The sequence below is a fragment of the Rattus norvegicus genome, chromosome 19 (assembly GCF_036323735.1).
Source record: "Rattus norvegicus strain BN/NHsdMcwi chromosome 19, GRCr8, whole genome shotgun sequence".
Lineage (NCBI taxonomy): Eukaryota > Metazoa > Chordata > Mammalia > Rodentia > Muridae > Rattus > Rattus norvegicus.
The window spans coordinates 39,770,879-39,795,397 of NC_086037.1; the positions used below are offsets into that span (position 1 = coordinate 39,770,879).

The 24,519-nt window shown below is 41.9% G+C and overlaps 4 protein-coding genes across 8 annotated transcripts in view; 1 reads left to right on the plus strand and 3 right to left on the minus strand.

The window, feature by feature from the left end:
- LOC134483318 (igE-binding protein-like) overlaps positions 1–22,606 on the plus strand; it is a 43,708-nt gene extending 21,102 nt beyond the window's left edge. Inside the window, exons 1-3 of one of the 2 annotated variants that reach the window (XM_063278608.1) lie at positions 5,204–13,944; positions 14,182–15,071; positions 15,788–22,351. In XM_063278608.1, the coding sequence (XP_063134678.1) occupies positions 18,781–19,932 (1,152 nt within the window). In that variant the 5' untranslated portion in view covers positions 5,204–13,944; positions 14,182–15,071; positions 15,788–18,780 and the 3' untranslated portion in view covers positions 19,933–22,351. Of the gene's footprint in view, positions 1–5,203; positions 13,945–14,181; positions 15,072–15,787 lie in introns of those variants that run through there. The other variant, XM_063278609.1, reaches the window with a different exon arrangement.
- The window catches only part of LOC134478811 (disks large homolog 5-like), a 272,163-nt gene that overhangs the window by 239,491 nt on the left and 8,153 nt on the right, over positions 1–24,519 (minus strand). Inside the window, exon 1 of one of the 3 annotated variants that reach the window (XM_063278625.1) lies at positions 11,726–11,747. The exons of the other annotated variants lie outside the window; for them this stretch is intronic. The gene's annotated coding sequence lies outside the window, so the exon portion shown is untranslated. Of the gene's footprint in view, positions 1–11,725; positions 11,748–24,519 lie in introns of those variants that run through there. 3 annotated transcript variants of the gene reach the window in all.
- Dlg5l15 (discs large MAGUK scaffold protein 5 like 15) overlaps positions 1–24,519 on the minus strand; it is an 88,735-nt gene that overhangs the window by 8,954 nt on the left and 55,262 nt on the right. The gene's annotated exons all lie outside the window — the stretch shown is intronic.
- Positions 1–24,519, minus strand: part of Ervk-21l3 (endogenous retrovirus group K member 21 Env polyprotein-like 3) — a 53,149-nt gene that overhangs the window by 4,907 nt on the left and 23,723 nt on the right. The window contains exons 2-3 of the mRNA XM_063278610.1: positions 5,949–6,019; positions 3,179–3,373 (exon numbers count right to left, since the gene is read on the minus strand). Of these exons, the coding sequence (XP_063134680.1) occupies positions 3,179–3,373; positions 5,949–6,019 (266 nt within the window). The remainder of the gene's footprint in view (positions 1–3,178; positions 3,374–5,948; positions 6,020–24,519) is intronic.

The window sequence follows — 24,519 nt, forward strand, 5'->3', positions numbered from 1 at the left end:
TGTTATATTATTACCTCTAATATTGGTATCTAAATACTTTAAATTATCATATTTCTGAATTTTCTCCTCAGAGACAATCAAGCCAAATTCCTCTAAAGCATTTACAAGGTCAATTAATTGTTGGTCCACTATGGCCCTCTGAGGGTGGGCTATCAATATATCATCCATATAATGAATCATATATGAATTTTTATATTTTTTCCTGATGGAAGAAATGGCCTGATCCACAAATTTTTGACATAATGTGGGACTATTTTTCATCCCCTGGGGGAGTACTTTCCACTGATATCGTTGATAGGGTCGTTGGTAATTTGAAGAAGGAACACTAAAGGCAAATCTCTTACAATCTTTAGGATGTAACTTTATATTAAAGAAACAATCTTGTAGATCTATAATTATTACCTCCCAGTTCTTGGGGACTGCCACCGGGGATGGCAGTCCAGGCTGGAGGGCCCCCATGTCATGCATGGTGTTATTAATTGTCCTTAGGTCTTGTAGTAATCTCTATTTACCTGATTTCTTCTTTATAACAAACACCGGAGTGTTCCATGGGCTATTGGTTTCCTCTATGTGTCCTAGCCTCAATTGTTCCTGGACTAATTCCTGTAAAGCCTGTAATTTTTCTTCTTTTAGGGGCCATTGATTGAGCCATACAGGCTGGTCAGATCTCCACGATATTTGATCTGCGAACAGGTTGCCCTCAATGGCCCCTATCAAAAATCCTGTTCTGCTGTGACCAATTTTACATCCATGTCTTTCATAATGTCTCTTCCCCAGAGGGTAAATGGTAATGTAGGTATGACATAAGGCTGTATGTTACCTGTCTTGTTCTCATGTTCCCAAATCAGAGGCTCACTGCTTCTGGCTACTCCTGAGGCCATGCCTAAGCCCTGTAGGGAATTCTCTGTTTGATGGACGGCCCAATGAGAAGGCCAGTCTTTTCCTGAAATGCATGTCTTATCTGCCCCTGTGTCAAGAAGGCCTATAAACTTTCTACCATTAAGATAAATAGTGAGCATTGGCCTGTTTTCCTTGATTTCTTTGACCCAATGTATGTGGTCAGTAGATCCAAACTCTCCCAGTCCTCTTTCTGACTGGAGCACTGGATTGGGCAGCTTTAAATATGGCAAGAGTAATATCTGGGCGATACGCTCTCCTTGGTGTATGATGACTGTATGTTTGGTTGCTTTAACCATAATTTTTATTTCCCCTTGATAATCTGCATCTATGACTCCTGGAAGGACCTCTAGGCCCTTCTTATAGTTGGAACTTCTTCCTATAAGGAGCCCTGTAACTCCCTCAGGTAGAGTTCCCCTTACTGCTGTAGGGACTAAAACCGTCCCTTCTTCCATAGAAATGATGACATCGACCTTGGACGAGAGATCTAAACCCGCGCTTCCGGGTGTAGCTCTCGGAAGGTCATGAATAGTGAATGGAATGGCCTCGGGGTTTAACTTCGAGGTTTGACCTTTATTTTCCTCTCTTTGTACGGGGCTGAGAGGCTGCCCCTCATCTAGTTTTTTGTTTCTTCCTCCTTTTTGTCTGTAATCAAATTTTCATCCTTGTCATACTTTGATCTACACTCACTTTTCCAATGCCTGCCCTTCTTACAGCGCGGGCACAGGCCAGGAGGGGGGCGTTTGCCCTCCCCTTGACCTCTTTTGTAATCTTTTTTTAAATGTCCCACTTCTCCACATGAGTAACAAGTGGGGCCAGAGTTGTCCCTAGCATTGTTTTCTCCATATGTTTGCTTAACAAAGGCTGAGTACTTCTGTCCTCTCATGGCAGCAGCATAGGCCATCCCCTGTACCACTGTAGGGGAGGCATCTATGCAGGCTTTGACATAGTCTTGTATACTTCCCGTTTTTCTCACTGATCTTATAAGATCCTGGCATAGTGAATTAGCATTTTCCCATGCCAATTGTTTTAAGAGCATTTTAGCCCCTTCTCCTGGGGGCATCATTCTGTGGATAGCTTCCTCTAGTCTAGAGACAAAGGTCTCATAGGATTCCTCATTTCCTTGTTTTATTCCTGCCAAGACAGTCTTTTTTGACCCAGGAGGCGGGATTGCTCTCCAGGCCAAAACAGCGTTGGTAGTAACCTCTTTTAGGATAAACTTGGGTATTTTTACCTGAGAAGCAGGGGCAACAAATGCTCCTGTCCCCAGCATCATCTCTAAAGTTACCTTGGGCCCCCTTTTTCCTGAGGATTTTTGTACAGTTTCTTTGTTCTTGTCTTCATATTCTGTCCTCCAGAGGATATAATCCCCCGGGGAGAGAGTTGCTTTGGCAGTCTGGTGCCAGTCATGTGGAGTTAACCATTGGCTGGCCACCATGTCCACTATCTGTATAGTGTAGGGCGCCGAAGGCCCCATGGTTCGTACTGTAGCTTGTAATTCCTTTAATGTTTTTAGGGGTAATGGTTCCCATGTGGGGGAATCTTCATCATCACTGTCTCCTGTGTAGACCACTGGGAAAACGAAGGAAGTGTCACCTTGCTCCCTAGCTTGAGCCATGGCCCCTGCGAAACCCACTGGAGGTAGTAGTTTTCTGTGAGGGGCTGGTATTGGGCGTGCTTTAGATCCCTTGGATCCCTTTTTCACTGTAAAGACCAGATCATCATCATGGTGATATCTAGCTGCCTCCTCTTCTAGATCATCCCAATCCCCTGGGGAGAGGTCATCGTCATCATCCAATCCCAAGAGGTTCATCTTTGGGGGGTCTTTCTTAACAAGGGGTTTATTAGTTCCATAAGTCTTTTCCTTGACTTCCTTAACCTTAACTTCAGTAACATCATCATAAGGCAAATCATACACTGGTTCCTCAACATCCTTCTCTGATTGTGCCTCAGCTGATAACAAGACCAAATCAGACTGTTCTGTCAAGATTTCCCTCATCTGTAACCATATGGGATATGTCTGTTTAGGAATGGTTTCTTCTCCATGCTTAACGGTGTATCTTCTCATTTCTCTACCTACTTTTTTCCAATCTTCTAGATTTAAACCTCCTTCTTCTGGGAACCAGGGGGAAACCTTCATGAGGAATTGATAAAATTTTACAGCAGTACTTTCCTTGACTTTGAGGCCTCTTTCTGCTAAGAGCCTCTGTAATACTGAGACAAACATTTTTTGTCCTTTTGAGCCCGTTCCTCCCATAATGAGTGACTCACCCTCACCTACCTCTTCTCCGTAGGCGGGACTGTAGTTCCCTTCGGTGAGTCCGTTCCGCTCCTGTAGTGATTGCAATTGCAAGAGGATAAAAGACAAACAGGAAAAACACAAGACAACAGCATGCACGTGTCCGGGGGTCCCTGTTCAGGCACCAGCTGTCGCGGTCGGCAATCTTGGAGGTTCCAAGGATCCGCGGGGGGACCCCTGTTGAGGACACGCGTGGAGCGGAGACGGGATGGCGAACAGAGACACAGACACAGAGAGAGTGTGGTCAGCTGTTGTAACTTTACTGAGAGAGCATCAGACATTTATACACAATTTTTATTGTATAACAATCTTGGACCATGGCCAAGAACATTTGATTTTTCTGTAAAAAGGTATAGCTTGCTTTTTTTTTTAGACGAGCCGCAGTCAGCCAGCCTAGTCTAGTTTTCCGTTTGTCACATCAAGGAGGAAGTTTTAGGGGACCGCAAGTCTGACATATCTTACGCCATCAGGTCTGTGTATCTAGTTCTATCGCTCTAGTTAACCCTTTGATCCCATCTTTGTTAGTCCTGTAGATGTACATCCAAGGCTTGGGGCAATAATATTGTATGTCTGATCCCTGTCTAAAGTATCTGATGATCTGTGACCTTACCTCCCATTTCTCTTCTTCTGAGAGCACACACCAAGGAGGACGGGCTCTTGTCAATCTTTCTGACCAAGACAGTGACAAATACCTGACCCTATATCCATCCTTAGTAACCCACCTATCAAAATTCAAATCATATTCTCCAGTATATGGTAATGGAGCATCCATTGGTCGATACACATATGGTCCCCTGTAAGTACCTGGTTGCCACTACCTGTTTCTATACTCTATAAAATATTCATAGCCGACCCAAAGCTCAAGGAATCATTTCTCAACAGTTCTACCAACACCCTAATAAAAAAAACATCACTATCCTTATAAATATAATTCTTTGTTAAATCTTATATTTTCTTATCTATAAGAGAAGACATAATCTATAACCTTAGAGTCCCTGTCATCAGAGGCTCTGTCTGCTGTAAAGAAGAAACAAGAAAGCTTGTGATATTAGTGATCAAAAATAGATCACGACCTTCTGTCCTATTATTAAAGGAAGTCTTTATCTTGCCAAGATCATATTCAGAATCAAACAAAAAAAATAAAAAAATAAGTGTTGACAACAATCTTTCCCATGACCCAGATGTCCATCAGCCCAGAGCCAAGTTTGTAACAGGGGACAAGTCCAGGTACACATCTTCTTAGAGTCCGCCACATACAAACAGGGGGCTTAACCACGTGTGGTGCGAACCCTCAAACCGGCTCCCACTCAGGCGTCATGTCTGCCCCAGAGCTCGGTTATCTCTGCTACAGGCGCGACACAGATGTTTGACTTTGGCAATAAATAATATTACCCATTAAATAAACAAACAAACAAACAAACAAGCCACAAATCCACTTTAAAAGTAAAGGCCACAATTTCACAGAATATTAGCATTGACCTTACCATATCCTCCCTTTGGAGATGGGGAAACAAATGTTCTGAAATCCATGACTTTCAGGACTTGTAATATTCATGGAAATTCAATTCTCTTGCAGATGCTCCAGTTATTGTGGCCAATTGCTAGAAAGGTCAGCTTAAGAATGCAGGACACTCACCCCCCCCCCCGGAGAAAGTTCAACATACATTGCCCAGAACTTACTCCACATTCCCCGAACCACTTTCTTTGTCCATCTTTACTTTTAGATAAAAGGCCAGATTCCTTCACCCTAGGCCCTCCACAATGTACATTCCCCCTCCCAAAACACTTGGGAAGACAGAAAAACGTGTCTTCTGATGTATCCAACAGACCCAGACTGAGAGAAACTAGGGCACTGGTTGTCACTACAACACTGGTGACATCACAGAGGATGCCAAGAACTCTCTAGGAGACATTAGAGTGTCATAGAAGGGACAGCTGATGTCATGGGGAGCAGACTTTGCCTCCCTGCTAATGGTCTCCCTGTATTGAGCATAAGCAGAGGTGCCCTTTCCAGGAGAATTTCCTGGGGAGAGCCACTGAGTACTTCCTGCTTCCAAAGCCAAATTTTCCTCAAGGTTTGATTATAAAAAACCTTAGTAATTCCTATGCATCTAAATGAATGTTTCCTTCTGAATCTTGCCAAAAATGTCTCATCCTAACTCGAATTATCCTCCTTCAACAATATTAGCCATTAATAACTCCTGAGATATAACACTGGTTTCAATATGCAGTCAAAAGGTTCTGCTGCTTCATTTTGTACAGGTGCTTGAAATCACATCAAGAAATAGCCTGCATGGCAGGTTGCAACATGGGTGTGTGTGAGGCGAACACTCATGGAGCCTTGTGCTTAGCATCGACAGTTGCACAAAATTCCTTAGGAGGAAGTCTTGAAATCATTATGGTGCTAGGAACAGTGTGGAGACCAGTTGGCAGAGGAAAGTGAAATATTGGAACCACCAGTGAAGGGAACATCATGCTGCTTGTGGGGTGCTCCTCTCTGCACCAGTGTCACCAAAGGAGCATTGCTCACAGGCCTCTGTAAGATATACCATGAGCTTTTATCAGAAAAATAAAATAGTAAACAGATAGAGGGGGTGCAGGTAAAGGGGTAGGATGAGGCTATAAACATCACTAAGTGGATAGAGTAAGGTCCCAGCATTTAAACTCTGGGTCATAGGTCACTCACCAAACACAAAAGCATCTACCATAGTAAAAAATGAATACTTTATTGAATGCACACACTAATACTTACTGAACACATCCACAGACCAGATACTGGGGGCAGATCCATGGCCCTAAATATCTTGCTCGCAACTTATATAGCTAAAAATAGGAAAGAAAGAAAAAAGAAAACGTCAAAACACAAAGCTTAAGCTTCTCATATGAGGATTGCAGAAAGTGTTATCTGGTGGTCAGTTCTGATTAGACCATTTTAGATAGAACAGTGCATAGTGACCCTTAATGTGATGGGTCTTATATAAAGCTTTTTGCAATATTGGAATTTTAACAAGCCTCATCCAGAACATAAAGCAGAGGAAAGGATGTGATCATCGTGTCCTTGCTCTGTATCAGGTTATTTTTCTGTGTCCCTGATTGTCAGATATATTACAGCAACAATCTGAAATACCTGGCAGACATGGGAAAACATGGCTAAAACTATAGTTGTGGGTTGCACACCTCAACTGTCAAAGGCTAATGCTGTCCTCACAGTCCTTGGAGGCCACTCTTGTAAGACTATCTATTGGAAAGTGAAAACAGGTTTTATCTGAGCTCAAAGTGATCCTGGCCAGCCAGGTAGAGGGCAACAGGGGATACTTGAGACCCTGCACAGAAACCCACACTTCCTTCAAAGCATCATCTATAAATTCTTGATTATTTACCAATCTCTCCCTACTAGTCTTTCAGTCTGGAATGGTAGAAAAGAACTGGAAATGATCTTCCTATTCTGAAGACCTTGATCTCTCTTTCCTTAGGTCCACATTAGGAACACACGCAAATGGGTATCACCATCTGAACATCTTAGTATCATCTACTCAGTATATCTAGCATTTACTGTGACTATGACAATCTCAAGCTTCCCTGAGTGTTGCTGCCCCAGCAAGAAGAATGAAGTACTGAGGTCAAACCCCAGTGATCCTTTCAAGGGGTTAGAAGAAAGCCATCAGAGATATTCCACGTCTTTGTCCTTAGATTAAATCAAGCTGACACAATGTGAACCTGGTGGGCTATTTAACCATAAATTTTTCTCCGAACCCCACCTTTCTGAGTTCAGTCCATGGCAGAATTCATTCCCCACCATTGTAGATATTTCTTGGTATATTTCCACAAGAGCCAGGTTTCTTTGGTTTTTTCCTTTTAATAGAATTATGTGTAGTCAATCAACATCTGCCCTCTGTAAGAAATGAGTTGTGTCTATAGTAACTGACCACACTGTATTTGTGTATACAAGTACATTAGTGAAAAACGAGAATTACTGAGGAGTTGGAAACCAGTGCAGTGTCCTTGCATTTCTGTGCCTTGGCCTGTCTCACAGGCAGCTGGGGACAGACTTGAGTTCCTCTTCAGGGACAGAGTAATGTTAAATGGGCACTGAGCAGGCAGAGAAAAACAGCTGAGGCCCCTCCTTTCAGTTATCAAACATATCATGGATGCCAAGAAAAAAACTAACGAAAGAAAAGAAAAACCTGACACTGAACTGTGTGGTGCTGGTCACATACCCTGTTATGTTCTGTATGTTATGAGGTTTGTTAATCTTAACAAGTTCCCCAACTATGAGCTTCGCATAGGACCCTTTAGATTCCAGGAAAATAGGAACAATTATGTGCAAAATGTCCTGAGTCAGTGCCCATAGACAGCAGCATTTCCAGCCCTTTTGTGTGAGCCCACGTGGATTTTGCAATGAGCTGGCCCTAGCAATGTCCAGTACAGTTGTGAGCTGTTGCTCTGGTTGAACTGTATTGGTGTGTGCATTCAATAAACTATACCTATTTAAATGAATTCAGTGTTCGTGTGGTTTGAGTCCAGAAGCCTTGACATCAAACCTTCCCTTCAGCAGCATTTAGGAGAAGAAGCTAAGGTCAGGAGAGGTGACATCTTGCCATAAGTTATGTGACAAGACGGATGATGAAATGATCCCCTTGTGATAAGAATCAAGGTTTCCTCTATGGTATTTAGGTCTATGTTGGCCCTGTACAACAGCTTCAAGAACCCATTTCTGATTTTCCTTGGGATTCCCGTGATGATGCACTCAGACATGATAGGAAACAACCAAAATGGTAGTCAGAGTATTTGCTTTATATAATGTAGGGAGCAATGCAAACTCATGTTTCAGGATATTTGATTACATTGTAAGCCCCAAGAATTTTTTAATTACTTACAAAAATGAACCTCTGGTGGTGTGGGTCAGCACTGACACAGACATTTAACTCTAGAGCTTGCTGGTTTTTATTGACAGAGAAACTGCATAGAATTGCTATAGGGACCTGTGTCTTAGGTCTGTTTCCCTAGTATATCCTCTACATCTCTCATGATGGTGATCCTGTTTCTGGCTAAATAAATGTCTGTTCACTGGGCAATTGAGTTAAGTGACATGCAAATATTATTTAAACCTATGTATTAAATTTTGTCATTTTGTTAATTTTTGTGGTTTTCCTTGGCTTCTTTTGATTGATTGTTGTAGTTTTCTTAAGTTATATCCTGTTTCCTCTAGTATTTTATGCTTCCCTTAAAGCTAAAGTATTCCTTTTAGGATTCTCTACAGAGCTGTCTTACTGGTTATACATATTTTGTTAAATTTATTTTTAGTATGCATTAGTCAGCACAGTACATGGGCAGCTGCCTGCCCACCATGGTATCAGATCTACTTTCCAAACAATAATGCTCAACTGTTACTAACTGTGTAGCATCTTGACTGTTCTTCGTTCCACTTGGACAGCCCTAAGGACCAAGCTCTCCTCTCTCTTAACCTGTAGAGAGCTGCGACGTGCCACGCCTCAAAGATGGCGCTGGTTTCCGCCTTCCACCCTCCCAAAGGTGAGCTCTCCTTGCAGTAAACAAGTCCTTATTTGGCTATGACTGCCTGGCCTGCTAGCTTCCGCATAGTGACAGCCTATCTACATGACCCACATGGCTTGCTAGGACTGGCCAGTGCTAGCTATTTAAGTGTGGTGCAGGGCGTTCCCTGGGAAGAGAGAGTCAGAAGAGATAGAGGTCAGAAGATTGTATCAAGTTTCCGGAGTAAAACTGCTTGAAGAAGATCTCCTGTGGTCCTGTCTTCCTTGGTGGACGAGGTTGGGCACGGCATTAACCTTTGGCTGCTGTCCTCTTCCACTCTCTTCTCCATCATATCTTTTCTTCCTTTACTCTTTGGCAGCTTCTTCTTCCTTCTTCCCTCCTCATGATCCTCTCTAGCAAAGCCCTCAAAAGCTCACCTCCCCCATCTGTCTGCTGTGCAACTGTTGGCTTCTTTATAATCACAATTAACTAGGAGCAGGTTCAGATTTTGGGGGTTAACCAGTATTTTGATGGTGTTTGCATTGAATCTGTAGATCGCTTTTGGTAAAATGGCCAATTTTACTATGTTAATCCGGCCAATACATGAGCATGGGAGATCTTTCCATCTTCTGAGATCTTCCTCAATTTCTTTCTTCAAAGGCTTGAAGTTCTTATCATACACGTCTTTTACTTGCTTGGTGAAAGTCACACCGAGGTATTTTATATTATTTGGGACTATTATGAAGGGTGTTGTTTCCCTAATCTCTTTCTCGGCTTGTTTCTCTTTTATGTAGAGGAAGGGTACTGATTTATTTCAGTAAATTATATTCTCAGCCACTTTGCTGAAACTGTTTATCATGTTTAGTAGTTCTCTGGTGGATATGGAAATAACAGGAAGCAATAATCACTATTCCTTAATATCTGTCAACATCAGTGGTCTCAACTCTCCAATATAAAGACATAGATTAACAAACTGGATATGCATGGAGGACCCTGCATTCTGCTGCCTACAGGAAACATACTTCAGAGACAAAGATAGACACTACCTCAGTGTGAAAGACTGGAAAACAACTTTCCAAGCAAATGGTCTGAAGAAGAAAGCTGGAGTAGCCATTCTAATATTGAATAAAATCAATTTTCAACTAAAAGTCATCAAAAAAGATAAGGAAGGACACTTCATATTCATCAAAGGAAAAATCCACCAAGATGAACTCTCAATGCTAAATATCTAGGCTCCAAATACAAGGGCACCTACAAACATAAAAGAAACCTTACTAAAGCTCAAAGCACACATTGCACCTCACACAATAATAGTAGGATATTTCAATGCCCCACTCTCATCAATGGACAGATCATGGAAACAGAAATTAAACAGAGACATAGACAGACTAAGAGAAATCATGAACCAAATGGTCTTAACAGATATTTATAGAACATTCTATCCTAAAACAAAAGGACATACCTTCTTCTCACCACCTCATGGTACTTTCTCCAAAATTGACCATATAATTGGTCATAGAACAGGTCGCAACAGGTACAGAAAGATAGAAATAATCCCATGTGTCCTACCAGACTACCATGGGCTAAAGCTGTTCTTCAATAACAATAAGGGAAGAATGCCCACATATACATATAAGTTGAACAATGCTCTACTCAATGATAACCTGGTCAAGTAAGAAATAAAGAAGGAAATTAAAAACTTCTTAGAATTTAATGAAAAAGAAGGTACAACATACCCAAACTTATGGGACACAATGAAAGCTGTGCTAAGAGGAAAACTCAGAGCTCTGAGTGCCTGCAGAAAGAAACAGGAGAGAGCATATGTCACCAGCTTGACAGCACACCTAGAAGCTCTAGAACAAAAAGAAGCAAATACACCCAGGAGGAGTAGAAGGCAGGACATAATCAAACTCAGAGCTGAAATCAACCAAGTAGAAACAAAAAGGACCATAGAAAGAATCAACAGAACCAAAAGTTGGTTCTTTCAGAAAGTCAACAAGATAGATAAACCTTTAGCCAGACTAATGAGAGGACACAGAGAGTGTGTCCAAATTAACAAAATCAGAAATGAAAAGGGAGACATAACTACAGATTCAGAGAAAATTCGAAAAATCATCAGATCCTACTACAAAAGCCTATATTCAAGAAAACTTGAAATCTGCAGGAAATGAAGAATTTCCTAGACAGATACCAGGTACTGAAGTTAAATCAGGAACAGATAAACCATTTAAACAACCCCATAACTCCTAACGAAATAGAAGCAGTCATTAAAGGTCTCCCAACCAAAAGAGCCCAGGTCCAGATGGGTTAAGTGCAAGATTATATCAGACCTAGAAGACCTCATACCAATACTATCCAAACTATTCCACAAAATTGTAACAGATGGAGCACTACTGAATTCCTTCTATGAAGCCACAATTACTCTTATACCTAAACGACAAAAAGACCCAACAAAGAAAGAGAACTTCAGACCAATTTCCCTTATGAATATCAACGCAAAAATACTCAATAAAATTCTAGCAAACCAAATCCAAGAGCACATCAAAACAATCATCCGCCATGATCAAGTAGGCTTCATCCCAGGCATGCAGAGATTGTTTAATATAATGAAAACCATCAAGTAATACATTATATAAACAAACTAAAAGAAAAAACCGCATGATCATTTCATTAGATGCTGAAAAAGCATTTGACAAAATTCAACACCCCTTCATGATAAAAGTCCTGGAGAGTAGGAATTCAAGGCCCATACCTAAACATAGGAAAAGCCATATACAGCAAACCAGTAGCTAACATTAAACTAAATGGAGAGAAACTTGAAGCAATCCCACTCAAATCAGGGACTAGACAAGGCTGCCCACTCTCTCCCTACTTATTCAATATATTTCTTGAAGTTCTAACCAGAGCAATCAGACAACAAAAGGAGGTCAAGGGGATACAGATTGGAAAAGAAGAAGTCAAAATATCACTATTTGCAGAGGATATTTTCTACTGACATGTGTGACATGAGACAAAACAGTCCCTGTCATCCCTCACCTGAATAAACTTCCTTAGAGGACAGTGTAGGTGGAGGGTCCTTCTTTCCTCTCCAAGATAGAGAAACATTTCCAGTCTCCAGACAAGTGTGTCAGCCATTGTTAGTAACTGTCTTGAGATGTCCACAATGTCAGCTGAGTGTCGTCATCCAGCCTGCCCTGTAATTGTTGTAGACGATTAATAGGGTTCCAGCCATAGGATTTAATTCAGTGATACAGCACTTGCCGAACACACTCAAAGCCCTAGCTGCCACCCTAGTCCTGTGTGCTCTAGAGAAAGAAAATAAAGAACCACATTGTCTATCAAGTTTCTCCTCCAATAAAAGGAGAATCTGCATCCGGTCTTTTAAGTAACTCTAAGCCCCAGCTTCCCCACAGCTGCCTTCTTTGACTGCATTATTGGTGCATTTTCAGTAACACTCACTTTATTCTTGGTGTACAAAGAATGTGCACTATGATAGTAAAGTGTGTGTGTGTGTGTGTGTGTGTGTGTGTGTGTGTGTTCATCCATGAACTCACTATAAACTTTTATCAAATGACCCAGAAGACCGTGGAGAAACCTGTCGATGTACATGCAGAATTATGTTACTACTGTTCCATGGCATCTTGCAGGGAACACTGAAATAGTGGGCTGCTTTAATAGAACCTAAAACCAGGCTATGCATGGTTTTCAGTGAGATTGTGATGTGCAACACCACAACAGGGATCAGCAGAAGCTTCATTTATTCCATGTTGCTGTTACCAAGTGAGGCAAAGCCTCATCCCATAGAGAGTCTGGTGGGATTTGATGGAAGGAAATAAACTCAGGGTTGAAAGCAAGCCTTTAGAAACAAAGAGAAAAATACAAAGTCAAGGAAAGCAAGAGCTATCTTTTCTTCTTTTCTTCTTCTTCTTCTTCTTCTTCTTCTTCTTCTTCTTCTTCTTCTTCTTCTTCTTCTTCTTCTTCTTCTTCTTCTTCTTTTTGGAGAAGATCCACAAGAGAGACAACCCCTTCCTCAAACTAACAATGCACAAAGAGACAATACATAAATTAAAAATCAGAAATGAAATGAGGGACATAACAATAGACACAAAGCAAATTCCAAAATCATTAGTTCTTACTCACGAGGACTTTACACCAGAAAACTGAAATGTTTATTGGATATTGTTGATTTTCTAGACAGATAACAATTACCAAAGTTAAATCCAGAACTTGGAAGGTATCTGAATAATACCCCTAAGAAAATAGATACACTCATTAAAGGTTGCATACATTATATATTATATTGCTTACTTTTTGCACGATTAAACCCCTTCAAGGACATTGACCTATGTTATAGAAAGTGTTACTTTTAAAACAAAAGAACAAAGAAAGAAATTGTGGAGTCACTGAGATACACTTCCCAGACAGGATCAAGGAAAGTCGACTGAGAGATGCAAGCAGGTGCTGGAATGCTGCCCTTGAGAAGAAAATGTCTTTTCTCACTTTACCTTACACTATGTTGTACTATGTCCTATTTTTGTGGAAGTGGCTCTCTGCATTATGACAAGTATATTGTGATACTAGGAAGAGGAGTGGTTTGCTATACAGATATTTTAAGAAGAACCTTTGCTTAGTCTCACTTCTTTGCCTACTCTTGCCTCAGTTGTTCCTGGTATCATGGGAATAACGATCTTATTATATCTTGCCAAAAGGGAAAGTGAGGTAATGCATATTCATGCTTATATCAGGATTACTAAGCTTGCAGCTGCATGCAGTTGCATCTGCCTTTGCTCTTCATCCCCTGTGTCCTGATTATTTGTGACCATACCTGGGCCCCCAACGCACTAGATGTAGATAAGCATCACCCTTCTCACTGTCAGGTTTATTTTTATTTTTCTTTTTTGGAATCTATGATGTGGAGGCGTATTACAGCAACAATATGAAATAGCAGGCTGGCATGTATGAAAATTGCTGGGTTTAAGCTAGGTATGGGGACAAGACCTCAAAACGAGCTGTTAAGATGGGAAACAAATAATGTGTTTGTTGCTGGAATTGAGTAGCCTCAGCTGTGTTGCTCTGCCTGCTCAGTGTCCATTCATCCTCACTCTGTTTCTACAGAGGAACTCAAGGTTTGCCCCAGCCGCCTGTGAGCTGTGATATGGGCAGAGAAAGGCCAGGACACAGTGCTGGTTTCCCACTCCTCAGTTATGCTGAAATTTCCACTAATGTACTTGTATACACACGTACAGTGTGGTCAGGTATTATAGATATTTGTCTATATCTATAATAGAGGGCAACAATGATTGACTACACCCAATTCTATAAAAAACAAAACTCAGGAAACCTGGTCCTTGGCAGCAATGTATCAAGGAACATCTAGGATGGTGGGGGATGAATTCTGCCAAGCAATGAACTCAGTTAGGTGGGGTTGGGAGAAAGATGTCTGGTCAAATAGCCCACTAGATTCACATTGTATCATCTTGATTTAATCTAAGGACAAAGAAGTGGAGTATCTCTGATGGCTTTCTTCTAACAACATTGAACATCGTGAGAAATTTCAGGAGCTCAAGAAGGAGATTAACTTCTATCATTAAGTACTGGTCAGAAGGGCCCATCATTGTGGAATGGCCATTGCTGCCTCTCTTTGTTCTGGACTGGAGAGCGTGCAGCACTGGGTCCATCTCGTCTGCTGTTTAAATATCACTGTGCCGTGGGTCTTTTGGACTCAGTTTCAGTTCCATGAGAGACTGTCACTTATCACCACAATATCTATGCATCTTTAGAAGGCTCTGGATAGAACTATACTGATTCAGGCATCAGAGTGTTATTAGGCTGACCTGGGCCTCTGGGGTAATACCAGGTTTAACAAAGCTCAATGTGTGGACCACATAGTTAGCATGACCTTCCCTTGGTTCTACTGTCCTCTTGTGGTTATTTGCCGGCTACTAATTGATGTTGCCCCCATGCATTGGGCTCTCATGGGTAGTTGTAGATCCCTTGTTCTTTTGGAGAGACATGGACACTTATTGTTGCTTGGGTCACAGAAACAATTTATTCTTCCCTGAATTGGCCATTTGCATTTTGTGCAGCAGCCTTACATGTATGGAGATTTATTCTATGAAGTCTTTATGGGTATCTGGGTCCTGGTGGAGTTTGTGGGATTTGGCAGTTGGAATGGGAGGAAGAGGCTTCAGGATCTTACTATGCAGAGTGTGTTTCCAGCAACCTGCACAGCCGGCTCCTGATGGACCAGGCCTGTATGAAGAAGAAGTTGGTCACATTGAAGCAGGAGAGCAAGGAGGTATAACGATACTTGTTTGAGTTGAACCCGAATGATGAAGAAGAACGGGAGAAGACCAGCAACCTCCAGACCCAGCAAAATTTGGTAGGAACAAGCAGCTGAGGCAGATTAACAATGTCTGATACCATTTGCCTATTGGATACATCTTTGCTTTCCCCTATCATCTTTCTAATCTCCCCACACCCAATCAGTCACCCACCTCATGTGATGTAGTTATTCATTGTTCTGTCTATGCACAAGTATTCTGGGAAGTTAACCACTTTTCAGAAACTGAATTATGGACAAGTATACTTTTCTACTCTTTTTGAAACTGCAGTCCAGAAATGGTGACAGAGGAATAACATATCACATTACTGCATCTCCCTGTCACAGATTGGATGCTATGAGGAGTGTGGAACAAGTTCTTAGTCCTGTGACAAAGGTCATACAGGGGTCATGTGATGGTTCGAAGCTCCTTGCAGGGATAAGAACAAAGTGCAAATGGCAAATGAGTCCTGGTCATTGGCTTTGATCTGGGTATCATGTGGCCTTCTCCTTTCTTCCTGCAACCCAGTTAGGTCTCCTCCCGTTTCCCCGTTCTTGGTTTGCACTGGTAGAAGTCTGAGGAGCAGCTTGTTATCCCACAGTACTGTGAGGGTTGCTGGTCATGTTCCCCAGCCTGCAGAGATATCAGCAATGATTTCAGTGAAAAGATCAGTGCTGTCTGTCCAATGCAGCTGAAGGGACAGAAAGCAGCAACTTGAGAGCTGGTATGCGTGTCCCATCAAATCAGTGTCTTAATAGCTGCCTTCTTCTCCCAGGTCTCAGAAACTGCAGGAGACATGGAATAGGACGTATCCCAGGAAGACAGCCCCCTGAAGAATGAGTTTCTTTCTCAGGAGTTCCCTGCTGAGGACAACCCTCAACAGTGAAAGACGCTTTCTGGATGAATATTATTCTTCTCAGTTAATTTCCTCAATGTCTAGAAACCCTAAATTTATGTATCTGTATGCCGGCCTGTCTGATTGAGGTGTTTCTCCTTTCTCATTCCTACAATGCCATTTGAGAGACAACTGAGGGGGCTGCCTTGACATCTCACGTCCTAGAGGAGAAACAGCACTACAACTGTGTTTCTAAATGTTCATTAAGAAAATGCTGTTAAGAAATGGTTTTGGTTATGATTTTCATTGAAGTTTTCTTTTTGTTGTTTCATAGTTATATATTCTTGTTACTGTTTTTTAATTTTTGTATCATTTTAGTTGTTCATTTTATGCCTGTTTTTGTAAATTGTGCTCTTTATGAATAAAAATTGATTTGTAACTCTTGACTCTTAAGACCATCTTAATCAAGGGTCCTTTCCCCTCGTGTACACTTAGAACTGACAGCTAGATATGGATCTTTGCATGGTCCAGGGAGCATGGGTAAATAGTGAATTCAAAGCCACCAAGGGCTACACAGGGTGATAGCGTCTTTTGTGTGGATAATGTGATTTTTAAAGGACACACACTTTATGATGTAATTGCTGACATACTGTACCCTTGCTGTCATGTATTCTGTTCATCCTAGTCTATATCAGTCTACAACACACATTCCTTATTCACTGTGTGCATCAGATATTGAGTAACATAAACTCATGCCTGTAGAGCTGCAGGAAAAATTACAACTTTCACAAAGGAATATAGAAGTAATCCTATTCGAGAACCATGTGCCTCAGTTTTTCTTACAATACAACATCAGTATTAAACCACAGAGATAATGACTGTCAACGTCTTTTTGGGAAGTATGTTTTTATAGGTGATGTATTCCTTGACCATTCATATGCTGTGTTTTTTATTGTTGCTGATTATATTTATTTTTATCATTTAACTCATTGGATTTTTTTTAAATGTATGTCTGGGCCACACCTGAGTGCATTTCCCTCATGATCCAAAAGAGGGAATACCATTCCCCATTGTAGATGATTGTTAGGGACCATGTGGTTCTTCTGAGAGAGCAGCAGATGCTCTAACCTGGAAGTTATCACCACAGCTCCTGTAGGAAGCTTTTGTCCTTCCAGGGCATGGCTGTACTAGGTGGACACGATCACCTCCCATTAAGGAGAGAGGTCTCAGGAGATGTGTATGTACAGGTGGTTGAGCTATGCCTGCTCAATGTGGTAGGCTGCTAGGCATCCATACTGGGCTCTGGTGCCTCCACTGCTCATTGTGCATTCAGGATCATCCTCCAGCATCACTCAGTTTCAATTCCAAACAGATCTTTCACTCACTATCAATGATGATTATATAGATTATGAACATCTGATAAAATACAGAAGAGACTAGCCTCCTTCTTCAGGCCAACTTGGCATAATGAATTCTTTTGATAGAAAGCAAGATAATTTGTAGGGAGCGGCTAAAGATGGCGCCGACATCCGGTGGTCATTTGTGGTAAACACCTACAGCGCATGTTTTGGCATACCACCAGCACCTACAAGGCCAGGGTGATATTCATGCTAAATAGGTATTTCATACTCCACCAATCCCCAGTGGACAAATTTACAGCCATAGTCTATTTTGTATATAAGGCAAGTGCCTTTGTTCCTTGGGGTCCCCGTTTTAACAATTAGGTGTTCCTGCAATAAAGGCTGTTGAGAAGAATCCGACGGTGTTGTGTCTTCCTTGCTGGTCAAGGTGGGCGCTTCAACTGGTGGTCCATACGGGGACCCCAAGTCTTATCTTGTGTGGATCTCAGAACTTTTCAGCCTCAGGACAGTGAAGTCAGAAAGCTCCCAGGTAAGGGACCAGCCAGTTCTCTGGAGGTAAGCAGAGACTGTAATAGTCCTGGACACAGGTCTGTAAGGCTCCTGGGTAATAGGGACTATAAAATTTCCCTAATGGGACAATAAAGTTCTCTGGAGTAAACAGAGACGGTGAGAGCCTTGGTTTAGAGGAAAAAAGGGTTTGTGGAGCACCGCAATGTTGTCTTTCTCATTTGATCCTCTGTGGGTTGGACTAGCACTTTTGCCATTTACTTTTTTGTGTGTTGTGGTGTTGCTACTGTTTGAATTTCCATCGTCTGGGGTTTGCGGGGAAGAGCCAACTAGTGATGGGCCACAGGATCGTGTGTAAATAAACACGCCAGCCTGCCCTGCTTGTAAATCGAGTAAATCGATCGTAAAAGCTCGTAAAGCATGGGAAACTCACACTCCGCCCTGCTCCTGTCAGCTCTTCAGGAGCTTCTTGATCAGCGTAAGCTTAAAATCAAAAGGAAAATCCTGCTGAGTTTTCTTGATGAGTGTGATCGTTGTGCTCCATGGTTTATAGTGTCATGGTCTCTTACTTTACGGGCATGGGACAAGTTAGGAAGAGATCTGGATAGGGAAATAACAGAGGGCAAGCTTAAACCAGGGACAAAGCCGCTCTGGCGAATGGTCCGTGCCTGCCTAGAAGATAAACGATGTGAGGAAGCTGTTAGAACAGGTCAGAGAATCCTTACAGAGCAACAAGAAAGCATGTCGGAGGGAGAAAAGGTCTCGAAGGGAGAAAAGAAAACAAAGGGAGATAAAAGAAACAGAAGGCAGAGATGAAAAAAGGGGATAATCAGGACCAGGAAACAAATAAGATATATCCCTCTTTAAAGGCATTGACTTTGGGAATGTCTAGTGACTCAGAGCTTAGTGATAATGACTTGGCAGACCTTGAGGAAGAAGCTGCTCGGTATGAGAAAGAGAGCTATTATCCGGACTGGCCACATGCCAACGCTATGTGGCAGCAAGTCAAAGAAGTAGATAAGAAAGCAGTTATATCAACCTCTGTATAACCCTCAACATAAGCGCATGGTAAAGCCTGAAGGAGGTACTTCTTTTTGCCCGGAGGTATGGAAAGAGATAGGATTGAGTTTTCCAGTTTTTCTGGATGCAAACGGGCAGCGATATCATGAACCTGTTGACTTTAAGACAATAAAGCAATTAGCAAAGTCAGTCAAAACTTATGGAGTCAACACAGCTTTTGTTATCACTCAGATTGAGGCTCTTGGCAGATACTGTCTCACCCCTGGAGATTGGGAGAGTTTAGCTAGAGCTTGTCTCTCTCCAGGTCAATACTTGGATTGGAAATCTTACCTGTATGATTATGCTAACATTCAAGCTGCCATTAATCTGGCTTCAGGAGCAGATCCTCAGAGACACTGGGACGCTGACATGCTATTGGGAATAGGCAGATTTGCTCTGGACCAGATTGGTTATCCAGATCAAGTCTATAGTCAGATTAATGAAATAGCCATTAAAGCCTGGAAAGCATTGCCTAATAGAGGTGCAGTCTCTGGGAACCTTACCAAGGTTCTGCAAGGATCCACAGAGCCTTTTTCAGACTTTGTAGCCCGCATGGTAGAGTCTGCTACCAAGGTCTTTGGAGACCCTGATACAGCTATGCCTCTTATGAAGCAGCTAGTGTATGAACAATGTACAAAAGAATGTAGGACTGCTATAACACCATATAAACATAAAAGTTTAGAGTTGTGGATGAAAGTCTGTAGGGAAATAGGAGGGCCATTGACTAATGTTGGCCTAGCGGCAGCAATGATACAATTAAGAAAGAAGGTTACTGCAGATACCTCCTTCAAATGTGGCTGTAAAGGGCACAATAGAAGACAGTGCCCTGAAAGAAGTGGGGAACGGGGTAGTAACAGACCTCCACAACCTAGATTGTGCCCCCGCTGTAGGAAGGGAAACCACTGGGCAAGTGAATGTCGATCTGTGAAAGACTTGGATGGTCGCCCTCTAGCAACAGGATATGGTGGTACACAGCCAAAAAACGGACAACGGGGCCCATGTCCCCAGGGCCCTCAAATATATGGGGCTCTACAGAAAGACAGGCAAGGACAGGACAAACAGAGGCCTTGGCCTTCTCTTCACCACCCGAAGGACCGAGGAGAGCCACTAAAGGCTCCACAGGACTGGACCTCCACTCCACCACCAGACTCGTACTGACCCCCCAAATGGGAGTACAGCCTATAGATACAGATTTTAGAGGACCTCTCTCTAAAGACACAGTTGGGCTGTTGTTGGGACGCTCCTCTTCTGCCCCGAAAGGTTTGCAAATTGTACCTGGAGTAGTTGACCCTGATTATTTCAGCACAGTAAAAGTCCTGGCAGCCTCTCCCCAGGGAATTACTGCTATTTCCCCTGGAGACAGAATTGCTCAGCTGCTGCTTCTGCCTAGCTTACATAGGCGCTTTCCTGCAGAAAATAGGATTAGAGGAGACGGGGCTTGGGATCTACAGGTTCCCGATTTGCCTTTATCTCGTAAGAACTAGGTGATCGTCCGATGTTAACATTGACTGTGGAGGGACGGTCATTCCTTGGTTTGTTAGACACTGGAGCAGATCGTAGTATCATCTCTGTTCATGACTGGCCACCTAGGTGGCCCACGCAAACATCATCTCAGGCCCTACATGGTCTGGGGTACAAGATGGCTCCTTTAATAAGCTCCAAAGAATTGACATGGGAGGATGAAGAAGGTAGATCTGGAAAGATTACTCCCTATATTAAAGACATTCCTGTGACTCTGTGGGGCAGAGATGTCTTAATAAATCTAGACATGAGACTGACTAATGAGTATTCCCCACAGGCCAAGGATATGATGATAAAAATGGGCTACATGCCCAGAAAAGGTTTAGGAAAATATTTACAAGGACAAGTTGACCCAGTGCTGCTGAATTCTAAAAGAGACAGGACGGGTCTGGGTTTTTCCTAGGGGCCATTGAGGGAGGCATACCCATTACATGGAAAACATAGGAGCCTGTGTGGATTCCTCAATGGCCTTTATCCTCTGAAAAATTAACTGCTGCTGCTGAATTAGTGTCTGAACAGCTGCAATTGGGACATAGACAGCCATCCACATCACCCTGGAATACACCTATATTTGTTATTAAGAAAAAGTCAGGAAAATTGCGATTATTACATGATCTAAGAGCTATCAATTCACCTAAACATAGTAAAAGCCATATACAGCAAACCAGTTGCTAACATTAAACTAAATGGAGAGAAACTTGAAGCAATCCCACTAAAATCAGGGACTAAACAAGGCTGCCCACTCTCTCCCTACCTATTCAATATAGTTCTTGAAGTTCTAGCCAGAGCAATCAGACAACAAAAGGAGGTCAAGGGGATACAGATAGGAAAAGAAGAAGTCAAAATATCACTATTTGCAGATGATATGATAGTATATTTAAGTGATCCCAAAAGTTCCACCAGAGAACTACTAAAGCTGATAAACAACTTCAGCAAACTGGCTGGGTATAAAATTAACTCACATAAATCAGTACCCTTCCTCTACACAAAAGAGAAACAAGCCGAGAAAGAAATTAGGGAAATGACACCCATCATAATAGACCCAAATAATATAAAGTACCTCGGTGTGACTTTAACCAAGCAAGTAAAAGATCTGTACAATAAGAACTTCAAGACACTGAAGAAAGAAATTGAAGAAGACCTCAGAAGATGGAAAGATCTCCCATGCTCATGGATTGGCAGGATTAATATAGTAAAAATGGCCATTTTACCAAAGGCGATCTACAGATTCAATGCAATCCCCATCAAAATACCAATCCAATTCTTCAAAGAGTTAGACAGAACAATTTGCAAATTCATCTGGAATAACAAAAAACCCAGGATAGCTAAAACTATCCTCAACAATAAAAGGACTTCAGGGGGCATCACTATCCCTGAACTCAAGCAGTATGACAGAGCAATAGTGATAAAAACTGCATGGTATTGGTACAGAGACAGACAGATAGACCAATGGAACAGAATTGAAGACCCAGAAATGAACCCACACACCTATGGTCACTTGATTTTTGACAAAGGAGCCAAAACCATCAAATGAAAAAAGATAGCATTTTCAGCAAATGGTGCTGGTTCAATAGAAGGTCAACATGTAGAAGAATGCAGATCGATCCATGCTTATCACCCTGTACAAAGCTTAAGTCCAAGTGGATCAAGGACCTCCACATCAAACCAGATACACTCAAACTAATAGAAGAAAAACTAGGGAAGCATCTGGAACACATGGGCACTGGAAAAAATTTCCTGAACAAAACACCAATGGCTTATGCTCTAAGATCAAGAATCGACAAATGGGATCTCATAAAACTGCAAAGCTTTTGTAAGGCAAAGGACACTGTGGTTAGGACAAAACAGCAACCAACAGATTGGGAAAAGATCTTTACCAATCCTACAACAGATAGAGGCCTTATATCTAAAATATACAAAGAACTCAAGAAGTTAGACCGCAGGGAAACAAATAACCCTATTAAAAAATGGGGTTCAGAGCTAAACAAAGAATTCACAGCTGAGGAATGCCGAATGGCTGAGAAACACCTAAAGAAATGTTCAACATCTTTAGTCATAAGGGAAATGCAAATCAAAACAACCCTGAGATTTCACCTCACACCAGTGAGAATGGCTAAGATCAAAAACTCAGGTGACAGCAGATGCTGGCGAGGATGCGGAAAAAGAGGAACACTCCTCCATTGTTGGTGGGATTGCAGACTGGTACAACCATTCTGCAAATCAGTCTGGAAATTGGACATTGAACTGCGTGAGGATCCAGCTATACCTCTCTTGGGCATATACCCAAAAGATGCCCCAACATATAAAAAAGACACATACTCCACTATGTTCATAACAGCCTTATTTATAATAGCCAGAAGCTGGAAAGAACCCAGATGCCCTTCAACAGAGGAATGGATACAGAAAATGTGGTACATCTACACAATGGAATATTACTCAGCTATCAAAAACAATGACTTTATGAAATTCGTAGGCAAATGGTCGGAACTGGAAAATATCATCCTGAGTGAGGTAACCCAATCACAGAAAAACACACATGGTATGCACTCATTGATAAGTGCCTATTAGCCCAAATGCTTGAATTACCCTAGATGCCTAGAACAAATGAAACTAAGACGGATGATCAAAATGTGAATGCTTCACTCCTTCTTTAAAAGGGGAACAAGAATACCCTTGGCAGGGAAGAGAGAGGCAAAGATTAAAACAGACACAGAAGGAACACCCATTCAGAGCCTGCCCCACATGTGTCCCATACATATACAGCCATCCAATTAGACAAGATGGATGAAGCAAAGAAGTGCAGGCCGACAGGAGCCGGATGTAGATCGCTCCTGAGAGACACAGCCAGAATACAGCAAATACAGAGGCGAATACCAGAAGCAAAGCACTGAACTGAGAACAGGACCCCCGTTGAAGGAATCAGAGAAAGAACTGGAAGAGCTTGAAGGGGCTTGAGACCCCATATGTAAAACAATGCCAAGCAACCAGAGCTTCCAGGGACTAAGCCACTATCTAAAGACCATACATGGACTGACCCTGGACTCTGCCCTCATAGGTAGCAATGAATATCCTAGTAAGAGCACCAGTGGAAGGGGAAGCCCTGGGTCCTGCTAAGACTGAACCCCCAGTGAACTAGATTGTTGGGGGGAGGGCGGCAATGGGGGGATGATGGGAAGCTGAACACCCATAAGGAAGGGGGGGAGGGGGATGTTTGCCCGGAAACTGAGAAAGGGAATAACACTCGAAATGTATATAAGAAATACTCAAGTTAATAAAAAATAAATAAATAAAAGAAAAAAAAGGAAAAAAAAAAGAGCTATCAATTCTCAGATGCAAATAATGGGTCCCATACAAAGAGGTTTACCATTGCTCTCTAGTATTCCTGCTGGTTGGCCTATTATTATTATTGATATTAAAGATTGCTTTTTTTCCATCCCTCTTGCCCCACAAGATAGCGTACGATTTGCATTTACTTTGCCTTCTATGAATAATGAAGAGCCTGATAAGCACTATCAGTGGGTGGTCTTGCCTCAATGTATGGCTAATAGCCCTACTATGTGTCAGCTATATGTAGGACAAGCCTTACAGCCTGTACGTGACCAATTTCCAAAATTAAGAATAATATATTTTATGGATGATATATTGCTTTCCACAAAAGATTGTGACACCTTAAAAGCGGCCTATGTGGAAATGGTTAACGTGCTTGAAGATAATCAATTGTTCATAGCATCTGAAAAGGTTCAGATGGGACAAATGGGGGAATATTTAGGAACAAAAGTTACTTCTAATAGTATTTCCCCTCAGAAAATTGAATTACAAAAAGTTCATTTAAAAACATTAAGTGAATTTCAGAAATTACTAAGAAGCATAAATTGGATTCAACCCTATATTAATGTGCCCAATGTAGAGTTACAGCCACTCTATGAGATCCTGAAAGGGGATTCTCAGCTTACTTCACCCCGTGCTTTAACCAAGGAAGCACGATTATCCTTAAGGAAAGTAGAGGAAAGATTGGAAAAGGCAATGCTAAGAAGGTATAAGGAAAAGGAGGATCTCCTTTTGTATATACTGAGAACCTTTTGTCAGCCTACAGGAGTGCTATGGCAACAAGGACCACTTCTGTGGATTTATCCTCATATTTCTCCAAATAAGACCCTTGAATATTATCCTTCTGCTGTTGCACAGCTTGCTATGTTAGGTGTTAAATCTTGTATTCAGCATTTT